Source organism: Lepidochelys kempii, chromosome 1 (genome assembly GCF_965140285.1).
Source record: "Lepidochelys kempii isolate rLepKem1 chromosome 1, rLepKem1.hap1, whole genome shotgun sequence".
In the NCBI taxonomy this organism is placed as follows: Eukaryota; Metazoa; Chordata; order Testudines; family Cheloniidae; genus Lepidochelys; species Lepidochelys kempii.
The window spans coordinates 124502125-124527656 of record NC_136380.1 but is presented as its reverse complement, the minus strand read 5'-3'; the positions used below and the strand labels follow the sequence as shown (position 1 = coordinate 124527656).

At 41.9% G+C, this 25532-nt stretch overlaps 3 protein-coding genes across 9 annotated transcripts in view; 1 reads left to right on the top strand and 2 right to left on the bottom strand.

Moving 5' to 3' along the window:
• Positions 1 to 8100, bottom strand: part of LOC140914828 (cohesin subunit SA-2) — a 99138-nt gene extending 91038 nt beyond the window's left edge. For 2 of the 7 annotated variants that reach the window (XM_073353694.2, XM_073353668.2), the window contains exons 1-2: positions 7306 to 7462; positions 5592 to 6267 (exon numbers count right to left, since the gene is read on the bottom strand). Coding sequence is in view for 1 of the 7 variants with exons in the window: in XM_073353726.1 (XP_073209827.1) it covers positions 5592 to 5635 (44 nt within the window). In the remaining 6 variants the exon portion in view is untranslated. Of the gene's footprint in view, positions 1 to 5591; positions 6268 to 7138; positions 7275 to 7305; positions 7465 to 7931 lie in introns of those variants that run through there. The other 5 variants (XM_073353687.1, XM_073353726.1, XM_073353704.2 and 2 more) reach the window with 5 other exon arrangements.
• On the top strand, positions 7464 to 21684 carry GTPBP6 (GTP binding protein 6). Its single transcript, XM_073353869.1, has 10 exons — positions 7464 to 7936; positions 10955 to 11092; positions 13433 to 13503; positions 14961 to 15091; positions 15889 to 15959; positions 17021 to 17179; positions 17730 to 17938; positions 19422 to 19570; positions 20343 to 20495; positions 21101 to 21684. The coding sequence occupies exons 1-10, from the start codon at positions 7579 to 7581 to the stop codon at positions 21222 to 21224; spliced, it is 1563 nt and encodes a 520-aa protein (XP_073209970.1). The 5' UTR covers positions 7464 to 7578; the 3' UTR covers positions 21225 to 21684.
• A 2236-nt stretch (positions 21685 to 23920) lies between these two features.
• Positions 23921 to 25532, bottom strand: part of PLCXD1 (phosphatidylinositol specific phospholipase C X domain containing 1) — a 29637-nt gene continuing 28025 nt past the window's right edge. Inside the window, exon 8 of the mRNA XM_073327731.1 lies at positions 23921 to 24759. Coding sequence (XP_073183832.1) covers positions 24449 to 24759 — 311 coding nt within the window. The 3' untranslated portion in view covers positions 23921 to 24448. The remainder of the gene's footprint in view (positions 24760 to 25532) is intronic.

Here is a 25532-nt window from a genome sequence, read left to right as displayed (position 1 = left end):
AATTTTGGAAAGATCCTCCCGTCTTCCCCTCCCAGCTTTTGGCCACCCTGAGCATGAAGCCATTGATGGATCCATCCTCCATGAACTTATCTAGTTCTTTTTTGAACCCAGTTATACTTTTGGCCATCTTAACATTCTATGGCAATGAATTCCATAGGTTAGCTGTGCACTGCGTAGAAAAGTATTTCCTCTTCTTTGTATTAAACCCCCTGCCTATTAATTTCATTGGGTGACCCTTTGTTTTTGTATTGTGGGAAAGGGTAAACAACACTTCTCTGTTCACTTTTTCCACACCATTCATGATTTCATAGAGGTCGATTATAGCCACCCTGGATTGTCTCTTTTCCAAGCTGAACAGCCCTAATCTTTTTAGTCTCTCCTCATATGGAAGCTGTTCCATATTCTTGATCATCTTAGTTATCCTTCTCTGAAACTTCTCCAATTTCACTATATCATTTTTGAGATGGGGCAACCTGAACTGGACGCAGTATTCAAGGTGTGGATGCACCATCGTTTTATATAGTGTCATTATGATATTGACTTTTTTCTGTGCTTTTTTTTAATAGTTCCCAACATTCTGATAGCCTTTTTGACCACTGCTATGCACGGAGCTGAAGTTTTCAGAGAACTATGCATAATAACTCCAAAATCTCTTTCATTAATGGTAACAGCTAATTTAGAACCTCTCCTTTTATACGTATAGTTGTGATTGCTTTTTCCAACATGCATTACTTTGCACTTACTAACATTAGATTTCATCTGCCATTTTGTTACCCAGTCACCCAGCTCTGTGAAAACACAGTTTGGTCGACAAAAGTCGGCTTTTGTCAACAAAACAGTGGAGGAGTTTACACTGCAATGCTCCTCCTGATGATTTAACTGTACTGCAATGCCAACATAATAAAATCACCAGGATGTGAGGCATAGAGCTTTTTGCAACAAAGTTAGAGCGACGCAATGTCAGTGTCAACACTGTGTTATGTCATCATACCTGGCCTTCAGGGTGTGTCCCACAATGCCTATCATGGCCATTCTGGTCACCAATTTGAACTCCGCTGCCCTGCAGCCAAGTATATATGCATGCGCCCCTCTCTCTTTAAAGGCCCAGGAATGTTTTTAATTCCTCTTCTTGTTTGTTCGGTCCAAACAGCTCACATAGCATCTTTCCAGATGACCATGCTGGCTCTCCCTCCTGGAGCACACCAGAGTTATTGGATCTGCTGAGTCTGTGAGGAGAGGCGGCTTTGCAGTTTCAGCTCTGCTCCAGTTGTAGGAACTTTGATACCTATGGGCAGATTGCTTGTGGCACGGAGAAGGGGCATGAAAGGGACATTCACCAGTGCCGTGCTAAGATCAAGGCGCTGAGGCAGGCGTACCAGAAGGCAAGGGAGGCCAATTGTCGGTCTGGTTCGTTGCCATAGACATGCCGTTTCCTTACAAAGAGCTGCACACCATCCTCGGTGGCAACCCCACCTTCACCGCCAAGAGCCCCATGCATACTTAGGGGGGCTGGAGACAGCAGCCAGCAGATTGAACCCAAAGGATGAAGTGGAGTTGGAGGAGGAGATGGGACAGGCAAATGGGATGTCTATTGGGGTGGTGAGCCAAGACCTCTTTTTTAACTTTGGAGGGGTCTAGCCAGTCTCAGCACTCCAGCTCTGGTGTGCATGACACGAAAGAGGGAAGCTCCGGTAAGCATCCATTGTGCTTTGATACTGCAGGGAGACATGAGGTAGCCCTTTGTTTTGTTTTTTTCCCAGGGTAGTAGGGGGATAGAAATAACCAACACAAGCGCTGTTTGCCTCTGCTTTTCATTCCCCTGTGCACTGTGGAAAAGTTTGTTGATGCACACTGGCACTCCCGGGAATCCTCCATAGAAATCTCTAGGAAACTTTCCTGGAGGTACTTTGCAATCCTCGACTGAAGGTTCCTTGTTTCTTCCCCCACAGTAGGAAACTTGCTGCACCAATCATCAATTACCTGTGCAGGCATCAAAGCAGCACATAAGCAAGCAGCATACAAACCCGGTCTGCAGTTGCATGCATGCAGGAGCTGCATCCTTGGTTACCCACAAGAGTGAGGTCTCAGCTGCTATCAACCCTGACTGTATAAAGCAGTGCCAGTATTCATAATAGTGGCCCTAGGCTCTTGTATTGATACCCCTGTGAACCCCACCCTTTCTCCCATCTTGCCCCTTTCCCGCCACCCCAGGCCGAACTCATCATTAGGGCTCTTGCCGTGCTCTGTACTTGCTAAGGGAAAGTGATGTATCTAGCTTGTATGAATCAAGGCTGTGAGTGCACTCACAACAGTGCCTCTGTCTATCATTTCTTTAGCTTCTGCAGATGTTCCCTTGAGGATCTCCTCCTGCACACCGGCTGAGCAGCTCTCTCTGATGAGACAAACTAGGAGGAGTAAGGAAAACATTCAGGGAGATGTTGCAATCATCTGAAGCTACTTATAGCGAGTAGAAAGCATGGAGAGAGACTGAAAAACTGAAAATGGATAGCCAGGAGAGGAAATGGGCAGGAGCGGATGATAGACCTGCTGGAGGACCAAACAGACATGCTGAGGTCCCACCAGCAGTGCAGGCAGAACACATGTGCTCGCCTCCCCCTGCAGCCCATATAGAACAGCCCATATAGAACTTCCTTCCATTCCCTTCCCAAACTCCACACACACATTCCTCACACGTTCCTAGGTCATCACAGTACCCCATGCATTCCACCCCTTGGGACATGTTTCACAATGACAACTGGACATATACCCAGCTGTGAGAGCTTCATTTCAAAAAGCGCTCTTCGGGATCACATCCCTTGTAGAAAATAGAAACATTTGTATAGCTGATGAATAAAAATGTACGTATAAAAAGAAAATGAATATTTATTTGCCTATAACACATGGTGGTTGCTGCTGAAATTAATACACAATGGCAATCAGTGTATTAGCAGAGTATAATTAATGCACACAAGGCAATCATTAAAAGGCTCACACTACAGTGAAAGAAAGCAATGCCTGGCTCAGTGCATTAAAGAAAAACACAGAATAGTGGGGCTCCTTCTCAAAATGCTCCTGCAAAGTCTCCCTGATTTGAACAGCCCCCGCATTGAACCCCTCTAACAGCCCTGGTACTTGGCTGCTCAAAAGCAGCTGCCAGCCGATCTACCTCAACGCTCCACCCCTGCAGAAACTTTTCCCCTTTAGCTTCACAAATGTTATGCAGAGCACAGCAGGCAGCAATGACCATGGAATATTTTCCTCACTGAGGTCTAAACTGCCAAAAAGCCAGCGCCAGTAACCCTTTAATCTGCCAAAGGCACATTCAACGGCCATTCTGCACCTGCTGAGCATGTTGTTGAAGTGCTCCTTGCTGCAGTCAAGGTTTCCAGTGTAAGGCTTCATGAGCCATGGGAACAAGGGGTAGGCTAGGTCTCCCAGGATCACAATTGGCATTTCCACATCCCCAGTTGGAATCTTCTGGTCTGGAAAGAAAGTTCCTGCTTTCGGCTTTCTATATAGGCCAGCATTCCTGAAGATGCATGTGACATGCACCTTCCCTGATCCCCCACATTGATGTCAGTGAAATGACCTAGGTGGTCCACCAGCGCTTGCAATACCGTAGAAAAGTAGGCCTTTCTGTTAATGTACTCCTTCACAAGGTGGTCTGGGGCCAAAATGGGGATATGAGTGCCATCTATCACCCCACCCCAGTTGGAGAATGCCATTGATGCAAAGCCATCCACTATTTCCCACACAATTCCCAGAATCACAGTCCTTCGTAACAGGAGACAATTAATGACCCTGCACACTTGCATGACTGCAACCCCCATGGTGGACTTTCCAACTCCAAACTGATTTGCGACTGATCAGTAGCAGACTGGAGTTACCAGCTTCCACACAGCGATCACCACTCACTTCTCCACCCTGTGGGCAGCTCTAATTTTAGTATTCATGTGCCAAAGGACAGGGGCAAGCTCCGCACACAGTTCCAAGAAGGCAGCTTTGTGCATCTGAAAGTTCTGCAGCCACTGCTTGTCACCCTATACCTGCATCACGATGCAATCCCACCATTTGTTGGCTGAGCCCAGTTCCCAAGCCCAGTACCGATGGTTCACCATGTGCAGCGGCTCCATGAATGCAAACAGCAATCTTGAATTGTTTCTTTCCATGGCACACAGCAGGGCAGACACCACGGTGTCATTATCTTATTCACAGTTCATGAAATACCACAGGATCAGCTGTGTTGTGTTCTTAATGCTCATCACAAGACTGGAAAGCAGTGTGAGACAGATGGCGGGCATGCAGTTTACATTGGTGGTTGAAAAGCAGCGCAAAACGTAGTCAGAAGCCCATGGAATGATGGGACAGAGAAAACTGCATCATGGGACAGTAAGCCCGCCCCCATAAGGCACTGTGATCCCTTGCCAGAGCACCCAGGGGCAAATGGTGACGAGTTGTACAGTGGGATAGGTACTCATGGTGCATTGCTCTCTCTGTCAACTCAAGAGCACCAACTGTGGACACACTCCACCATCACAAGGAGCATTGTGTGGATGTGCAAAAATAGTTTAATTACAGCAGTAGATGATTGTCGACGTAACTTAAGTTGACTTAACTATGTAGGGTAGACATAACCTAGCTCTTCAAACTTAACTATCTTGAGTAACTTTGTATTATCTACAGACTTTGCCATTTCACTGTTCACTCCATTAATGACCTGGAAAAGGAATATGTTGAACAGCACAGGTCCCAGTGCAGATCCTTATTTCCCCTTCTCCATTCTGAAAACTAACCATTTATTCTTATCCTTTGTTTCTTATCTTTTAATCAGTTATTGATCCGTACAAGGACCTCTCCTGTTACCCCATGGCTACTTAGCTTCCTTAAGAGCCTTTGGTAAAGGACCCTGCCAAAGGCCTTCTGGAAATCCAAGTACACTATATCCACCAGATCACCCAGGTCCACATTTTTTAACCCCTCAAAGAATTCAAACAGATTGGTGATGCTTGACTTCCCTTTACAAAAGCCAAAAACTTTGATGTGGGTATTTCTCCCACCTCCTCTGCAGCAAACACTGTGGCACAGAATTTATTTAGCTTCTCTGCAATGACCTTGTCTTTCTTGAGTACTCCCTTAACATCTTGGTCTTATAGTGGCTCCACTGCCTGTTTAACAGGCTTCCTGCTTCTGATGTACTTTAAAAAATTCTTACTGTTAGTGTGCGCATCTTTAGCGAGTTGCTTCTCAAATTCTTTCTTAGCCTGCCTTATGAGGGAACAATAAAGGGAACAAATCATTTAGGTCAAGATTCTGCAAATTTTTCAGGGCAGGAAGACTCCTCTTTAAGTCAATGAGGGCCAAAAGTCACAGAAGAACTTGAAAAATTAAAAGTCTAATTTGATCTGCTTAAGGAAGGGAGGATGTAATCAATAAGGCAACAAAAGTAGGAGTTAGTACAGCACATAATCAGTAGCGAGAATCCCCCAAAGCCATGCATCATGGATCCACCCACTGACTGCAGGAGTCATTAGACAAGGGCAATTCACCAAAATACCAATGTAAATTAGAAACTCCTCATTGTCAGGACTTACTTTTGGCTGGGGAGGTTACTGACTGTGTTGGGCTTGGCTATCATTGCCGTTACATCATTTCAGCAGAGTACAAAGCAAGTTAACATGATCCACACCACTTTCAGGAAACTTCGCCAGGAATGGGAATAAGAGTAGGGTTACCATATTTCAAGTTCCCAAAAAGCAGACAGTGCAGGGGGCAGGGGCAATGGGAAGGAAGGGAAGCTGAAGGGGGCGTACCTGCAGCAGCGGTACTCACGGGAGGTGTGTGGTGGGGGGGCAGTGTCACTCCCTGTCACAGTGGCAGGGCAGCTGGCACAAGCCCAGGACACAGCAACAGTAGTCAGTCAGCACCTCCCAGGGCTGAGTGGGGGCAAGGGGGCATGGGTAGGCAGGATTCAGCAGCTGTGACTTGCAGGGGAAAGGATCACTCAACTGCAGATGCAGGGGAATGGCCCAATCAGCAGTGGATACAGGGCTGGGACCAATTGGGAAGCTGATCAACGGGGGCTCTTTCTGAACTGCAGCTTCTCTACTCTGCAAAAACCGGAACATTTGCTGTTATTTGAAAACCCTGCTGGGACAGGGAAAGCAGGCTCAAAAAACAGACTTTGTCTGGGGAAAACAGGACATATGGTAACCCTAAATAAGAGCAGCAGAAACTAAACTCCACTTCCTTGGTTCTCGTAAGAGAAACCTGTCAAGAAAAAGAATGGCTAGAGGTTAGAAAGGCAAATCTTCTATAATAAAGTTAAAAAAGAAAGCCAAAAAAGCAAGCCATTTTAAAGGTAGTGACTTCAAAATAAAAGAATAATGGATTGTGAGAGTAAGGTGGAGATAGAAGCATCTAGCGCCTACGAACAGTCCCACAGAGCAAGTGGGGTTTTAAAAGTAACTAGAGGACATACTGTGGGTTCATATTTATCACTGCACCATTACAGAGAACACAGGAAATATGGAGGTACCACTCCCCCCCCCGAATGAGAAGCGATCCTAGGGCATTGCAGATAACATGAGCAATTAGTCATTTGGGGGATGCAATGATATAATACAAAGAAAGGAATACAAATGACCGTCAAGGTGGACCTCAGTGCAGTGAAAGGGGTGCAATGCAGCATAACAAAACCGGGGTCAAAACGCATGACAGGGTGCAGTAGTAGTCTGCAGTGGAGAAAGTGCTTCCTGTACCACAGGTGGTTCGCAATGCAAGACGGCTACGGCAAAGGGTTGCAGTGTAGAAGGGGTGCACGGTAGCGCAGGAAGGTACAATATGAGGGGAAGCAGCGGGAGTTTGCAGAGCAGAAGGGGTTCAATGCAGCACACTGCAGCACCGGTGTAATGCAAGAGGGGATGCAGAGCCGGGAAATCCCATGCAGGGGGAGGGGGGTGCAGGACACTGCAGCACAGGGGGATGCAGAGCCGGGAAATCCCATGCGGGGGGTTGGGGGGTGCAGTGCCGTGTAGCGCAGTGGACTGCCATACAAGAGGGAGGCGCCGCGCAGCACAGCCCGGGGGGACGAGGCAATACATGGGCACGACCCCCGGGGAGCATTAAGGACAGGACTCACCCCCTGACGCTCTGCGACACAAGCCCGTGACACCCGCGCGCGCTACCCAGACACTGCGCGAGCCCGCGCGGCGCCCGCCCGCCTCAATCCCGGCGGCGACCAGTGGAGAGGCCCCGAGCCATTGATCCCCGAGAGCGCGTGCGCCCCCCCCCCCCCCATCGGCCTACCAGAGAGCTGCCGCGTACCGCGTGACGCAGCCGAGCCAGTCACTCACTACAATTAATAAATTCCTCTTCCCGCGGGCCTGTCCTCCGGCAGCCAAAGCCCCGCCCCCGCAGGAAACGGACCCCGCCCGAAGGCAGCAGGGAGGGGGCGGGTCTGGTGGCGGTTTCCTGGGGAGCCTCGTTGGGACGCGGAGCGCGAGCACGAGCACGTACTCCTCGCGCAGGCTCTAACGGCGCCGGGCTCTGACCCCCCCTCTCGCGGTACCGGGGCGGGCGATGGGGCCCGGGCTCCTGCTGCGCGGGGCCGCCGCCCTGTGCGCCCGGGGGCTCCGCGCCGCAGCGGCCGGGAGGCTCTGCCCGCTGCTGCCCCGGCCGCCCGCCCGGCTCCTCCGCACTGGGGGCTGCCGCTGCCTCCGCACCGCGCTGGGGCCCCCGGGCCAGGGGAAGCCGCCCCGGAGCGGGGGGCGCGGGCGGGGGGCGGCGCACAGCGAGGAGGAGGAGGAGGAGGAGGAGGATGGTGAGGAAGAGGAGCTGGAGGAGCTGCTGGCCCCAGGGCCGCCTCCCGGGGCCCAGCGGCTGCTCGTGGTGCACCCGGCCGTCAAGTGGGGAGCGAAAAAGCCCCAACTCACCACAGGTGAGGTGCGGGGGGCTCTCCTCCCACGGGCCCCGGTGCTCAGGGCACCAGCCTCGGCCCCCGAATCCTCTGGGTCTGTCTTTTCCCTGCAGCGGCGTGTTCCGGGCGGGGCAGTGGCTTGTCTGCCTCAGGGTGAAATCCGAGTGGAGGGAAGACACAGGCAGGTTTTTTTTTTTTTTTTTTTTTTACCTTGACGTAGCCGCTGGCTGACATGGGACCTTGCTCCCCCTACCTGGGATGTACCTTGCGTCGTTTCCTCCAGGTGAAAACTGCCTGTGCCTGGCCTTTGTGAGGATTTGACGTCGAGGTAGCTATCCTGAAATACAAAGCACGTCTCTTTTTGCAGGGGAGACAGAGGGGAGCCTTTCCCAAGCTAACTACTCAGACACTGACACCTGTCCGATTGTAGCACGGTAGACTTACTGACTTAGCCTCTGTGTAATCGAAAATGCGTCTGTCCCCCTCCTACCCTGTCAGTTGTTGCCCTTTTCGCTCTTAAAGCTTCTTCAGGATCTTTATGAATTAAATAAATCTTCAAGTATGTTAAGTGTCGTTACAAAGAGAACAATGAGCAATTGTTCTTTGTCTCTACTGGTGGTTGGACAAGCAGTAATGGCCTAAATCTGCAGCATGGGAGATTTAGGTTAGATATTAGGAAAATCTAACTATAGGGGTAGTTAAGCTCTGGCATGGGCATCCCAAGTGAGACTGTGGAATCTCCATCACTGGAGGTTTTTAAGAACAGGTTGGACAAACACTTGTCAGAAATGATCTAGGTTTACTTAGGCTTGCCTCGAGGTAAGGGGCTAGACTTGATGACCTCTCAAGGTCCCTTCTAGCCTTACATTCTAAATATAAGAGGCAAGCAGGAATGGTTGGCAAACAACCAGAGAACAATTTTATCTCTTTAAGAAGTTTGCTATGTATTTTTTTCACATTATCAAGATACAAAGTCTAATTGGCCAACAGTTCTAGATCAGCATATGTTCCCCCTTTAAATAATGAATGCCACATTGACACTGTTTTGTTGCAAACTTAGGTCTTGATTCTACAAACACTTATGGACATGATCAACTTTTTTCAGGGCTTGTCTTCACTTCAGTGTTAGCTCTAGTTATCTACACTCAAGTTGACCGAGATAACCACTCCAACTCATGCTAGGCTATGCTGCAATCTGCTCAAGCATGGGCATTGCTTGAGCTTCAAGACAAACACTCTGACAGGCCAGTTAGTTAAAGTCTAAAGCACCATTTAACTCATGCTACAGATTTTTGTGTGTGCATGGGAGTCAAGTTAGGGGCAACATTCAAATTATACCTCAAGCTAACAAGGCAATGAAGATAAGCCCCTCAGTGAAGTCTCATGGGACTGTTAATGTGCTTAAAGTTAAGCAAATGCATGTTTCCAGGATGGGGGCCTTAGTAAGGAATACTGAGTTGTCTCTGGTTTCATTTCTCCACCACTGCAGCTAGTTATAGACATGTCAGTCTCCCTGGGATGGTAAGGAGTTTTGCCTTGGGTGACACCACTCCAAATGCTCCTGTCCTGCAGAAATCTGTAACGGAAAGCACTGGAGATCATAGTTTAGGGTATTTTACATTTGCATTTGATTCCTTGTCCTCTTCTTTACCAATCTTATTAATGGGAATCTTTCTAATATGGTCCGTAACAGCTGTTTGTGATTTTCAGATATCATCCCTTCACTGCCACTTTAGTAGACTTGTGCCTCAACCAATGCAGCCAATTTGATGAGGCAACTGTTTTGTCCAGTATAACTTTAAGGCACAAATTATGAGACTTCCACCACTTTCTTTGGGAGACTGTTCTTCAGCCTAATTTTAATTTATCTCATTCATAGGAAGTTTATCTAAATTTCATTCTAGTTTGTCAGTGTTGCTGGCCACAGCCTGTGTTGAAAACTGTTTTAGGAAGTGCTGTTTTCAAAACTACTAGATGTACTACAACACATGAAACAAACTGGGTCAGTGGTTCTCAACCATTTCTGTACTATTTTCTCATGTTATAAACAAAAAAAAAGTTTTGCACTTTCCTCCTGTCTAGCCAGAAAGGCAAAGAGGGTGGTTGTGAACCGATTGAAATCTATTTATGACCCCCAAGTGGAGAACCTGCTCACTAGGTGAATGTTTCAAATTTATTCCCAGCTATCTCAAGGAAAAACTCACTTAACCAATCTGGCAAATCTTGGCAAAAGAGAAGACTTTTTTTTAAGTAGGAAGAAACTTTTTCAGCAAATAGAATTTAAAATATCGAATACACTGTTTTCCATTTAGAGTGAATGGATGATAAATTTTCTTTCTCCAACAATTTTCCTAGGTCCAGTTCTGCAATTTGATTTGCCTGGGTAACCTTTATACCTGCATGGGGTCCCTTTAAACTCAGTGAGGCTCTGTACAAGTTCAAGAGACTACCCAAGTGACTCAGAATGCAAGACTGGGGCCCTGCTCTGCTGTGTTTCTAGTAAAGCAGGAGTCAGTATCGCTGCCTATTGCTATTCTGTCTATGAACCAGCATCACTGATGATGTCAGGAACAATGTGCACAACTCTAGAAGTTCTTTAAATATTTCTACAAAACAGTAAGGAGTTATTAACACATTGTTTTGCTGTCACAGTTTTCCCATCATCTTTCTGTAAGTAGGCTTAAACAAAAATTTTGATAGTAACCCTTTTAGGACTGAAGTACAATGTTGATGCAAATAACTATGTAATTTCCTTGTTAATTTGTGCAGATTTTTTGCCAATATAGTTAATACCAGTTCTTCAAACAAAAATGACTTTTTTGCTGATGTAACTACATCTAACCCAGGGCTTTTGCTGTCCTATCTATGTTGGTGAGGGCTATAATTTTTTCACATTCCTAACCAACAGAACTATGCCGGCAAAACTTTTTTAGGTGTAGACCAGGCCTCACTGTTTATGTTCTTATTGCAAATGTTGGAAATATGTGTGCAGAGTTAGGACTGTATACTATAATCTTTTTTCTTTTTCCAATGCTAAAGCTGAATTACAGATCGCTGAAGCTATTGCTCTAATAAACACCCTTCATAATTGGACGGTTTTAGATAAAATAATTATGTCTACAAAAACTCCTGACAAGAAGTTTATTTTTGGCAAAGGAAATTTTCAGATTCTGACAGGTAAGAAGAAAACAAAAGATTTCTTAATACAGTATATCATACTAAGTGAAAGATTTTTATCCTTCTTAAGCTAATTAATGATTATTGCAGACACAGGGGAGAGTTAAGGTTTTGTCTACTTCATGGCCAGGTTTACAAACAAACTTCAGAGATGTTAATTAAAAACATGCAAGATGGAAATAACCAATACTTGCTGTAAGGACTTGTTTTCACTGCAACAGTTAACATGAGTTAATACACTTGAGTTACTCTGCTCGACCTAGTCTACATTTGCACTACAGAATGATTGGGTGAGATATAACTCCAGCTGTTGAATCCCCACAGCATTGCTAGCTTGAGCATCAGTAGCACTCAATTTCCAACCCACCACCTGCCAGTCGGGCTAGCTCAAGCCTAAAGCACTTAAGTTGAGCTAGAGATTTTTGTGTGTGGATGGAAGTTGGGTATGGGTCAAAACTCAAGTTTTAACTTGAGCTAACACTGCAGTGAAGACAAGCCCTAAATGTGTGATATATAGTATGATTCTAAATACCTTAGGTAAAGGTATGCAATATACAGGGTGATTCTGAATAAAATTAAGTGACTGACTTAAGTAAAGGTGACAGCTGCCTTTGACCCAGGTCGGTAGTGATCAAAACCTGATGACTATTCAATAGACTATGTGAAGTGAGTTCATATTCTTAGGCCCAGATCCACAAAGGGATTGAGGCATTGGAATGCCTAACTTTTAGGGGCCCAGCTGCTCAACAGAATCCACAAACCCTCGGCTTTCTGTGCAATGCATGGGGAGAGAGAAGCACCTAAGAATGGGATCCACAAAAGTCTAGGTGGGCAGCTGCTTAAACTAGCCCATAGCAGATGCCAACAAGAGGAATGCGTCCTAAACCCTGCCCCTCAGGGAGTTAGGCACCTCAATCTAGGCTGGAGGAGGAGACACACATAAGTGCTGACTTCCTCTCTGTCTGGGGGAGTGCTTGACCTCTGCCCAAGCCTGCCACCACTCCATCCCTTCCTCTAAGCCCCCACCACAGACCCCGCCCCCACTCCACTCCTTCCCCCAAGGTCCCACCCCCACCTCTTCCTGGCCCTGAGAACATCCTGTCCCCACTCCTCCCCCTCCCTCCCAGCGCCTCCTGTACGATGGGTTCTAAGCACATGCTATTTTTTTCCATGGGTGCTCCAGGGCTGGAGCACCGATGGAATTGGCACCTATGGAGACACGTATCTCTGCTTGGGATCCACAGCCATGAACCCTCTCTTGGAGTCAGTCACCTAAGCTGTTTCTTGCAAGAATGGTGGCTGTACATGCCTAACGCCACACAAAATTGCTGGTGCAAGTGGATCTCCCTTATAACCTTTAGCACAGTGAGTAGAGCACTTACCTGGGATGTGGGAGTCCCCAGTTCAGTTCCCACCCCCACCTGATGAAGTTAAGGGCTGTGAACATGGGTTTCACACCTCTCGTGAATGCCCTAACCACTGGACTATAGATTCATTCTTATGCTCTCTGGACCAATGCATATTTAAGTAGTTCTACAAAATTGACTTGCTCATTAGGAGAGATTGAGAGAGACCAACGTTAGACTATCCCGTAGCCCAGTGGTTAGGTGGGAGACATCTGTTCAGGAAGAGAGAGGACTTGAACCAGGGTCTCCCATATCCTGTGTGAGTACCCTTTAGTCCACTGGCTAAAGCATCAGGGAGAGCCTGCCCCAGCCATTTTGTATGAACAAGGTAGGAGGGGGAACACCTATCTTCATCTGGTTGGAGGAGTGCACTGGGGCTTAAGTGTGTAAAGGTGTCCAGGCACTGCCTAAGGCAGCAATGTGCATGCCTAGAGGCAGAAATTTAGGCACATAGGGGACTTCCACAGCAAAAATGTAGGCAGCGAGGGAGTTTGGGCCCCTAGATGACAGTTGAACAGTGATTCTGAGGATTTCATATCCACATAAATTTTACACTTAGGCACCTAAATCCTTTTGTGGATCTGGGCCCTAGTACTCTTCCTAGTCTCCATGTGTCAGCAAGAAGCATCCTAGCATGTTTGTTGGCAGTCTCAGCAGCCCATAATCCATAGACTGAATGGGCCTGGAAGCAGAACTTTATCCTCTCATCCTTTTTGGTAGTCCTTTTAGAATACACTTGGAACACATAGTCACACAATGTGAAAGCATGTACTGCTGTGCCTGTTCTGTAAACAAAGAGTGTACTTTCGTGTGCTGTCAGTCTATTATTTCATGAACACTGCATTCACTTTTTAACACATAATTAAAATAGCCTTTTTGCTCTAGATTGGCATTAACTATTACAAAATTACACAATGCAATCCTCTTTATTTAGAAAAGATTAAAGGATTACCACACATAACGGCTGTCTTCTTGAATATAGAAAGGCTCTCTCCACTGACAAAGGTAATTTAAAAAACAATATTTAAGTGTATTTTTTTTATGTTCTACATTAGTGGTGGGCAATCCCATCAGGGTAATCCAGCCACTGAGAGCTGCAGGCGACCCACCAGCGGATTACCCTGTTGGGCCACATGCAGGCCACAGGTTGCCCACCACGCTTCTACATCCAAAGGCTGTGTTTGGAATGTACTGATGCTCTGAAAAGTTAAGGCCAACTTTTGACTCAAAAGCTGCACATGACATTTTTTTAAGCCAGTTTGGCCAAATTATGCCTGATGTAAGCAAAGCTAGTTCCATTGACTTTATTGGGCATTATACCTCTTCATGGCTGAATTCGGCACACTGACATCCTGGTGGTCTTTTAATCTGGGTTCTACTCCCAGCCCTGCTGCTGGCTCATTGGTATCTTGGACAAGTCACTTCATTTTTGTTCCTCAATATCTCCATCTGTAAAATGGGGGGAAACTTAGCCTTGGTAAAGCACTTCAGGATTTTTGGATGAAACATTCTCTATATTAAAATGCTAGGCATTAATATTTAACAGGAAATTAGTTAAAAATGCAAGCTACGCATATATTAATTTTCATGTACTTTTTTTTTACACTTTTTAAGTATGTTTTAAAGTGACACTGGTTATAATTTATACATTTTAAAAAACCTTAACTTCATTACTAATGATTCCTTAGATGATTAAAACTGGAAAAAATTAAAAATAAATATGCTCTTCACTATTTATGCTCTGCTTTTATTTTTTATATTTCATTTAGGGAAATAGAAACCACTGGTACTTGTCACTTAGACATTGTAGTGATAGGCAATTTTAGAAAAGCACTGAAAATAGACAGTGTCACTTTCTAGTTCTCATGCATAAGCAGCATCCTGCACTGTTTTGGTTGCAATCTCTGCAATTATTATCATCTGTGTTATTCTTTACTAGTTGGTTTTATTTAAAGTTTTTAGATGATTATGGATAGAGTTTGTGAAAAGATTTTAAGTTCCACATTTTTTGACAAAAATAAGACACATTTTTCTCAAAAGTGTACCAGTTTTTCATCCTTCTCTCATTTGTGGAAATCTTTCTATTGATATTAGGTTTTGTAAAAGCTTGTTTTATCAAACTTATATCTTGGACATAATTTAACATGATAGTGGCCATGATTCAGCAAGGTACTTAAGAATGTGTGTAACTTTAAGTGAATGAGCAGTCCAATGAACTTCAATGGGACTACTCATACTTAAGCACCTTACTGAATCAGGGTTGAACCAGCTTCCAGCAGAAAAGGAGCTCTGTGTAAGCTCGCAAGCTTCTCTCTCTCACCAACAGAAGTTGGTCCAATAAAAGATATACCTCACCCACCTCGTCACTCTACAGTTTAATTTCTTCACCCTGCTGCATGCATATTGACTTATATACATCATCATAAAAAACCCTCAGGTTATCTTATCTTATGTTTTTAAAGAAAGAACTGGAAGATGCTTGGGGAGTGACGGTTTTTGACAGATATACAGTTGTCCTTCATATTTTTCGTTGCAATGCTCGGACTAAGGAGGCAAAACTTCAGATTGCATTGGCTGAAATCCCACTTCTCAGGTACTTCCAATTGTGCAAATAGCAGATGTTAGTATTTCAATATAACATAAAGGCATATTCTTCACAATGACTAAAATGGTGGTACTATTCTTGGGGGTGGAGGAGTCAATGGTTCTTTTTTGTATAATATGCTTTATAGCATTTTATGCCATTAACTGTCCAGAACAGATCAGAATATAGCATTGCTTTAAGCTTTTCACCATTGACTAGCCACCCCCCAAAAAAAAGATGTTCACAAGATATCCTTACCAAATAAATTTCTCTTGTGAATTGCTAGTTCATCCCAATCCCAGTAACCTGCCAGGAACAGCAGCAGCAACTTCTTAGAAAATATATGGCAAATTTATAGTATATAGGGTTAGAATTTTAGCTCTCAGCAGAGGAGTTGAGAATACCAGATTAGAGTCTGGTTGATTTATGTGTGTATCCCACATCAAATACTGGCAAGTTAAGTACTTGGTATATTTTGTATAATTGCCATTCCGATACCTGACTGAAGTCAGTGGGAGTTATGTATGTGCATCTGACAGTATGATTGGCTCCCTGAAATTTTGGCTCAGTCATTTTTTGTGCAGTTATTATTTGATAACGGTGTTGTCTGTTGAGGAGCCAGAAAATTTGGATTCCATTCCTAATATGGCCTTGGGCTAGTCGCTTAACTTCTCTGTGTCCCAGTTTTCCCAGCTGTAATATTAGGTTATTACTACTTAGCCATGTTTGTGAAGTAATTTTAAGATCCTTTAATTAAAGTCATTATATTTACTTTGGTAAAAATGTTACTCTTCTTCGATTGCCAGAACAAATCTGAAAAATGAGATGTCTCAGTTAGATCAGCAAAGAGGTGGATCAAGATACATCATGGGTTCAGGTAAAGTGTAAATATTTGTGAACTGTAGGATTATCCTCTATAATCTACGACCAGGTTTAATTGCTTTTTGGAAGTCATGGTAGTTGTGACCAGGGTGGATTGATTTAAGAAAAGGCTATTTAAATCAATTTAATTATATAAATCAACAAGTGGAAAGTCTTGATTTAAGTTATTGATTTTAGTCAGCTTGTCCATTTGTACTTCAGTTATTGGTTTTAGTCAGCTTGTCCATTTGTACTTCAGTTATTTTCTAAAGAAAGCTGTGTTCTCATTGGCTGATACAAACATGTTGATTTACAACTAAATAGAGCCTTTACACTAGATTTGGTATATCTGTTTGCTATCTAGTAGGGTACACTGACTATAACTGTACAAGTTTATTTAAGCAATTATATAGCTTAATATTTTCAGATTCTTATTATACATTTTTAGTATTTTAAAAATGGTGAAATTATATAACGCTTATTTACTAGATAATTTAACTGTTTGCTCATGACTTGTGTCATGTGGTAACAGGAATTTAATTAAACATACAAAACAGCCTGTAAAATGTATTTTTATTTAACAAAACAACCTTAAATATTTTGGACACATAAATTACTGTATTTTTCCATGAGCTGGAGAGTAAGTTGCCCAGGTGGGTGGAGTCATAAATACTCATGATTTGAGAATTGAGCCAATCAGAGCTCAGGTAGAGAGAAGCTATAAAATAGGAGTATGAGACCACCCAGTGGGCTCAGTGGACGATCCTGATGACATACATGACCATATACATATACACAGACCACATTAGTTTTATTTTTAAAATGCCTGAAGATGTGTTAGTTGCCAGAAAGGGCAATGAGCAGGCTATATGGTTGCTGTGGTATGACACCTTTAAAAGTCAATTGTAACTTTGTCTTGGTTCTGTGTTAGTTAAGCAATTGAATTAATGTATTCTTAAGACTGCTTTGAATTTATATTGTCAGTTCTCTATCACCATTTTAAGTAGTTTCATAACACAGCTTGATTTCCATCTCTCTTATTGGTTGTTCAGCCACTTATTAGTTTATATTCTTTAGGTGAGACTTTCATGGAAATGCAGTATCGTCTCTTGAAAGAAAAAGAATTTAAAATTAGGAATGCCCTGGAAAAGCTGAGAAGAAAGAGGTCTGTACTCAGAACTCAGCGTAGAAGGCGTGAGTTTCCAGTTATCTCAGTAATGGGCTACACTAATTGTGGTAAGAAAAAACTCCTGAAATTATAACACAGAAGAGCTTACATTTCTAATATTTAATTAGAAGCACTAGCTAAAATCTCATTTCAGCATGCACGGGCTTGTGTTACAAAATTTTAATTAGTTCCCTGATTGTCTAATGAATACATGTCAGTGAGAATTTTGGTAGAAAGGCAAACAAAGCTTGCTGTTTGTTAGTGAGATCTGCTGCACTTCTAGAGCCATGGTTTGCCCTTGATAATTGCTCAATTCCTATTATTGTCAGTAGGCATTCTGCATACTGTACAAGGGGAGATTATGCCTCTTAATGTGTATCCTTATCACTGGTCAAAATGGGTACTAGGTTAAGATGCCATTCTAACTTTATAACTTTCTGTAGACAGCCAGCTGATAGTAATTATTTTCAATCAGTACCATCATGAGCTGGATTTAAACTGGTGATGTAGGGGTAAAAGTTCCTGTATCCCATTACTCAATCATTTGAGACATGTATGTTAATTTTACTTGAAGCAGTCTGTTTAAATTGTGTTTTATTCAGCTCTGATTTCTGTTAGGGAAAACCACTTTGATCAAGGCATTGACTGGAGATGAAGGACTGCAGCCTCAAGATCGACTGTTTGCCACTCTTGATATTACAGCTCATGCTGGCTATCTGCCCTCACACCTGGCAGTTATTTATGTTGACACTATAGGGTTTCTCTCTGAATTGCCTCATGATCTCATTGAGTCCTTTTCAGCCACATTAGATGATGTGGCTTACTCAGTAAGTAATTGATTCTAAAACATATCAATGTCTGGACTATTGTCTTTGGGACAGTCTTCACCTTTGCAGAGGGGTGGGAGTTAACTGGCTTGCTGTTTAAAGTGGCACATCTGACTAGCTTTATTGCAACATTTGGTTGGTGGTGGATACTTTCGTCACTATTGCACAATATCTTGTTTTAAGCCAGTATTCCACTTTTATGTTTTGTGTATTTTTAAGTGTGACAAGATTTCACAAATAAAATGTATACAAAGTATCCATGTCTGTTCCAATATAATTGTATAAAAACCTAGATAGATGTTTACGTGTCTTTGAGAATACCTTTTTTGAAAGAAAGGTGTAGGGAGAAACTTTTTTTAGAAATTTGTTTAAAATTAAATTTATTTCAGTACCATAAATAACAGCCCAGTAGGTGATGAAATTATAGCCTGAGGTATGAATAATCATGAAATTAATTTAAATGTACTTTTCTAAGATTTCTCTATTAAAATGAATTTCAAACAGCATTAGAGCCATACAGTTCATATACATAACTTGGTTTTTACATGTCTGTGGGTAACATGTAAAACTCATAAAAATGACATTTTGAAAGCTAAGACTCCAACTGTCTTTATTTGTCCTTTTCTGCCTAGTTATTGCAGTTTATGCAAGATGTTACTTTTGGACGTCAGTTTTTAGAAATTTTTAGAATAATATGTAGGCCCAAGATGCTGAACCATTTTGAGTCAGGTGCTAAAAATAAAAGGTTGCTATATTTTGGATGCCTGTAGTGTGTCACTTGCAATATGCTTCTTGCCCAAATCTCTGGTCATGGGTGCACCAGGGCCTAATACTGTGTATACAGTTTGTGCCAACAGATTTACTGCGTACCAGAGGTTCTCCATCACTGACACAGGTGTACTAAAGGCTATGGGGAAGAATAAAGTTCTAGAGTGTTTTATAGCATTACAAAAAAGCATGTATTACCTAATATCCCACTTTCTGTTGGCTAGGATAAAAATCACTGCCCATTTTATAAGCTTTTTGAAGTGTCTGCGTTGTTCTTTCTGTACCTCCCCAAAATTACACAAGCAGTGTGTGGGGTTGGATTTCTTCAGGGCTATTACTGCTCTTTCTGCTGTTCTTTTTCAAGTCCTTGTCTTTGCTCAACCTTGGCTTGGAAAGATGAGCCAATTTCTCCCCGAAACCTAAGAAAATCATAACTAACTTGGTTGGGAGGGTTTGTTTTGAGGCCATATGAGGCAGTTGCACCCCTTTATGGAGCTAAGGACCAAGCTACAGACCTGCTACACCTCTAGCCTTCCACTTTGGAGTAAACATTTGGTCGTGATTTGAAATCTGTTCCAGAAATACAGCTTAATTTGTTAATCTGTCGATGTACTCTTCACTACAAAGGAATGTCCCTCATGAAACAGAAATGCCAAATATTATTTTAAAACAGCCATTATCACCAGTAATCATATTGTGTACTTATATTTTCTAGGATTTAATAGTTCATGTGAGGGACATTAGTCATCCAGAAACTGTCCTCCAGAAAGCAAGTGTTTTGTCTGTTCTGAAGAATCTTAATCTTCCAAGCCATTTACTGGATTCAGTTGTAGAAGTTCATAACAAAGTGGATTTGATAGAACGGTAAGAGGAAAAGTACAGTTCTAAAACTGTTCTTGCACTTTAACTCATGTTTCCTAGTTGTATTGTAGCATTTACAAGTACTGTATTTACTTGTATCATTGCGCACGCATACTTGCAAAGGTTTCAGAGTAGCAGCCGTGTTAGTCTGTATTCGCAAAAAGAAAAGGAGTACTTGTGGCACCTTAGAGACTAACCAATTTATTTGAGCATAAGCTTTCGTGAGCTACAGCTCACTTCATCAGATGCATAAAAGTGGAAAATGCAGTGAGGATGTTTTTATACACACAGACCATGGAAAAAATGGGTGTTTATCACTTCAAAAGGTTTTCTCCCCCCACCCCACTCTCCTGCTGGTAATAGCTTATCTAAAGTGATCACTCTCCTTACACTGTGTATAATTTCCAGCACAAATCCAGATTTTCTCTCCCCCCACCCCACTCTCCTGCTGGTAATCTAGTTTTCCAGTCCTGCAGGGAGCTTCCAGCCACTTTTTGTATACACTACTAGGATACTGGTTCCTCAGTCCTTTCCTTATATAAGGATCTGGAGATCCTTGTCTTTAGAAGTAAAATAAGATCGGAGCTCATTATCATCTGCAGATAAGATGTCTGTGTAGTCAGACACCAGAATCTAATGTACAGCCAAATAGTCTGTTTGGAACACATCCAGCCTTTTTAGAGGTACAACCCCTCATCTGCTGTTAAATTCCTGCATCTCAGTTAAGTCACCTGCTCTGCCAGCACATCTCTACCTGACAGTTGTTGTCTTCCAGGTATCAGTCCCCTGAAACAAATGCTATAGCTGTTTCTGCTCTTCTTGGATATGGATTAGAAGAACTGAAAGGGGAGATTGAGAGAACAGTTTTGAAAACAACTGGGAAAAATATTCTGACAATTAAAGTCAACTTAGCTGGACCTCAACTAAGGTAAACAATTGCGACTTCTACAGTCAGACTTTTTGAAAGGCAGGGTGTGTGTGTGTGTGTATATATATATGTGTATATATATATATAATGTGAAACTTTATTTTCTGAGAAGTTGACAAATTGTATTAATTTTGGTTTCAAACTGTGATAAGAATGGGGAGACAACTTTTGAAGTTTTGTCTGACCAATCTCCGATGAAATGATATAGTCTCCCAAAGAAGTCTAGATGCTGCTTTTTTTAAGTGTTCTTTTGTAGGAGGACTTATGAGAAGTGATTCTTCTACATTGTGTAATTTACTACATATATGCATACAAAATATTTTTTTCAAACAAAAAACCTCTTGGAGCTAGAGCCGCCCTTGAATCCAATAAAAGACCACAAATCTTAGACATTTTGTAAAGTATTATACCTCTTTTCAGAACAGGAGTAGCTTATTGTGGGAGCAAAAATAAGGATTTTTCCCTTTGTTGGGCTTATTTGTTTCAAAGTTTGGAATTACTTGCATTTAAAATGTATATAAATATCCTGTACTTGGTGTAAAATACAGGCCTTGTTTTGTTCATTATTGAATGCCTGTAAGGTGCTGATGAGTGTTTCTTTTCAGTTGGCTGTATAAAGAAGCAACAGTTCAGGAAGTGGATGTTATGCCTGAAGATGGCACAGCCAATGTGAAGGTGATCATAAGTAATTCTGCTTTGGGCAAATACAAAAAACTTTTCCCACAATAACAAGTTATTTATTCTGTGCAATAGTCTTTGGAAAAAGAACTAATCAGCTGGCAGTAAGGCTTTTTGAAATGAAAGTAATAATCTCTGTGTTCATATATGGGCAGGATTGACACAATCTCTACTGCATAAGTTTTTTGGAAGTCTGACAGTGAGCTGAAGTTGGAGCTATGTAAAATAGTGTCAGTGCTTCCTAAATGCCTCTTCATGGAAATACTACAGACCTCCAGCCTCTTTCCATTGACAAACACATACCAAGGAAAGCACTAATTTCAGACTATGAAACGTTCATCGGTGTGTATTGGAACTGCACACAACAGCTGCTCTAAACTCTGGCCCTGGAGATTTTCTGAACCACTGTGTGGTAACCAAATTCAGTTTCGGCACATTGCCAAGTTTATTAAATCATGTATGCTAGTTTTTATGTAACAAGTTTAAGAATAAATATTGTTTATTAGTGCTGGTCCTGGCTACTTTTATTTCATGACTGGAAATTATAAACTATAGAGGGAAAAGAGAGATTGCTGGCCACCACACAATTGCATAAGCATCTTATAAATAATAGAAGGTAGAGAGATTGTTGTGTTCATTAAGCAGTTTGCTTACTAAAAGGTTAGTGCAAAGGATTTAGTTAATTATATGAGGGTAAAAAGTGCATGTCTATGTAGAGTTTTAAGCAGGGAAATAGAAGAAACAAACTTTTCTACAACACAAATCTCCAAACAAAATAAGGAACTGCTACCTAGCCTTGAATATTGTTTTAAATATTATAGAAAATGTTAAGGGTGAAGTTACATCTTTCCTGCTTAAGAATGAGGTCGTAGCATGGGCCAGAGCTATTGCTAGAACTCCTCTGACTGTAAAAATCAATAGGGATTTCTGCTTCAGAACTGATAGCCCAATATGTTGTAGGCCTATTATGAGCCAACCACAGGATTCCAGTACTGCAGACAAGGAAATTATATCTCAAATTTAAACTTAGAAGAATAGAATATTTACAAAAAAGGAGAGGAAAAAAGACTGAATGAATAGGAAACAGAAAATGTAGCAACACTAGAGAGAACTGTGAGGCAAATCTGTGTATCATAGAAGTGAATAAAAGTTTTACTAGGAAAGATAACAATACTGTGCAGAAAAACATATCTAAATACATGTAATACAGCATTTTATGTAAATGACACAAATTTTATATACACTTTTATAAATCCAACAAAATACATCACTGCTATATACTAACAGTAAACAGGGAAAGGACATGGATAAAAAATACCATGACAGACTGGCAGAATTGTTTCTAAACAATGTTTGGGTTTCTGTTGATACACCACCCATAAATCAGTGTGAAGTTTCACAGGGAAGCAATTTCCTTGCCATTTATTTCTGGAACTCAAATATGATTTGGGGTCAGATAACATTTGAGATCAGTCTTGTCCCTAGTGGATGTTTGTTCATCTTAAGAACCCACCACTGGCATAAAAAGTGTGTTTTGCATCTAAAGAATGAGGTATACTGACGGAGCTACACACTGAAGCTTATACAACACCTGCCTCCTCTGTTCCTGGCTCTTGCCAATGATACTTGGTCCTCACTTTCATGATTAATAAAAATGCACATAGTTTATCCAAAAATGAAAACAGAAAAATAGTATTAACAATCAGTGCATGGCATCAAACCCATGATTTGCAATGTACAAGTCCAGATACCCAATATCTGCTTTAGTTGCTATTTTGTTAAGTAAGAGGGGGGGAAATATAAATATTAATTTAAAGCATAATTTAGGTTGGAAGTTGGAAGATTTCTAACCCTCAAAGGAGTGAGGTTCTGGAACAGTCTTCTGCTGGGCTAGTGGGGGAAACAACTAGTTTTAAAATGGAGTGTGATATGTTTATGAAAGGGTTGCCTACAGTAGTAGGGGACTTGACTTGATGTCCCAGGTGGTCACTTCAGGTCCTACCAACTTGGAACTCTACTGAAGATACTCTAGATTTATATCAGTGTAAATTAAAGTAGACTTTAGTCCATAGTGTATTATAGTTAAATTAAAGTGTGAAAAACATTTTTAAAAATCTTGCTTGTATTTTACTGGGGGCTACATAACAGCCCCTTCATTGAAGACATTTCAAGCTAAATGGGTAAAAATCTGCTCAGAGGGCCCAGTTGTGCTATCTTGAAGTCAGAATTGGCATGACTATAAAATGGGGGCAATATCAGGCCTGAGGAATATGTAGTAAACAGTAGTGTATTAGCATAGAGACTGCTGATGAACATTGTGATAATAAACTTACCAGGTTGTAAGACAGACACTAAAGGATCAATTCAGCACCCTCTTGGGTACAGTATTGCCGTTTCCCTCCAAGATGCCAAAATGCCCACCTGATGACCAACTTGACATTTTCCAAAATACTGCCAAGATTCTTTAAGAACACTGTCACGTTTGGAGTAGCAGCCATGTTAGTCTGTATTCTCAAAAAGAAAAGGAGTACTTGTGGCACCTTAGAGACTAACAGATTTATTTGAGCATAAGCTTTTGTGAGCTACATCCGATGAAGTGAGCTGTAGCGCACGAAAGCTTATGCTCAAATAAATTTGTTAGTCTCTAACGTGCTACAAGTATTGCTTTTCTTTTTGTCAGTTTTGATAAATTTACTTGTAGGCATAGTAATAATGCCTTAGATTATCAAAACAATATATTCTAAAAATCTAATTTTCTGTTTGCTAATTATGTTGTGTACTTTTAACATTTCACTCACCTTGGCCCATGAAAACAAACTAGTCAGTTGCACTGTCTGATGCACAAACCAAGATGTTCAGGTTGCAAACACACACACACACACAAACAAACATTTAAATCCATACCTAAAAATTTTTCATTGAAATAACTAAATTATTTGCATTAAGAATATATTTAAAGGAAAAAATCAACAGTAAACAAACTTATTTTCTAAAAGTTTTGTTACTGCAATATTTATGCTCTTCCCAGCTAAATTACACCTACATGGCAAGGGTTCTAGAGAACTTAAGGAGAGGCCTTCTTGCTCTTCTCCCTCCCCTAGTTATAGGAAGTTTTGCTTGCCATAAGCATTGTGTATTTTAAAATCTGACTTTGGTGAGAAAGCATCAACTAATGAATCTTCAAAATATCCCTGGGAGGAAGAAACGTAATTTATATACACATACGCTGTATCTGAACCAGGAAAACGGCCCTCTGGGTGAGAGCTGATTAAAAGCTACTCAATACCAAGGTTATGAAGCTGAAAGTATGAAACATCCCTTAATTCAGTCTCATTACCATGGAAATGTAATAGAGGGATGATTTTTTTGTTAAGTTCTATCACATCATTCACAAAATCATCATTTTCTATGAAGTCTCCAGCAATGATGTTGATACAGTCGCTCTTTGGTCCTGGATACTGTTGCTTTATCCAGAGTTTCAAGTGTGAAAAGCTAGAAAGGGTCATTTTCTTCAAGGATCCAAATGGATGTGCCAGAATGTACTCTAAGTCTTCAGTAAGGTTAATCCCTGCAACAAAGAAACTGTCTGAAACGAACAAAAGAAAGAAACATTAAATTGGTATCTGTTATTACTGAGCATTGACTCAGCCCTACATCTAGTGTTTTCTCTGGAATAATTAGCAGAGGAGCTTCCTCCAGAAAATTAGATACCTTTCCAGTAACTGGAGTTGTCTCAACAGCTCACCTTCTCTTAGAGTTGCAAGCTACGCTATACAGATATGGAGCAATTAAAACCAGTTAACCTAACTCAGGCTCACATGCTTCAATAATTTGTCACTTAATTTACTCATCCTGTGAGAAAATGTTCCCTGCTTGCTAGTCTCCATCAATCAAGGAAAATTTTCATAAAGGTGAAACTTAGGTCACTTAACAGTAACTGGAGTTCCCTATATCAATATAGGGCCATACTGTGCCTTGATTTGGCAATTTCTTTTTATGAACAGTACTGCACAATATCTGTGGCAAGATCCAGTCATAGGTTTCCCCATAAGAGTTGCCTCAACTTCTATAGGCTAACAAGCAATGGCTTCATTGAGGAGTCCCCTGTAAATATCAGTTGCATAATATGTCCCATTGTTCCCCCCAGTCATCACTCACTATCCCTGCATCTCTATTCGAGGAAGAAAATGAACGGCTGACATGCCTCCTTTTACAGCTGTATCAGTACAGAGGGTGTACAAGTTGAGGCATATAACAAGTGGTAACTGTTCTTTAATGCTAACCAATTTATTTGAGCATGAGCTTTCGTGAGCTACAGCTCACTTCATCGGATGCATACCGTGGAAACTGCAGCAGACT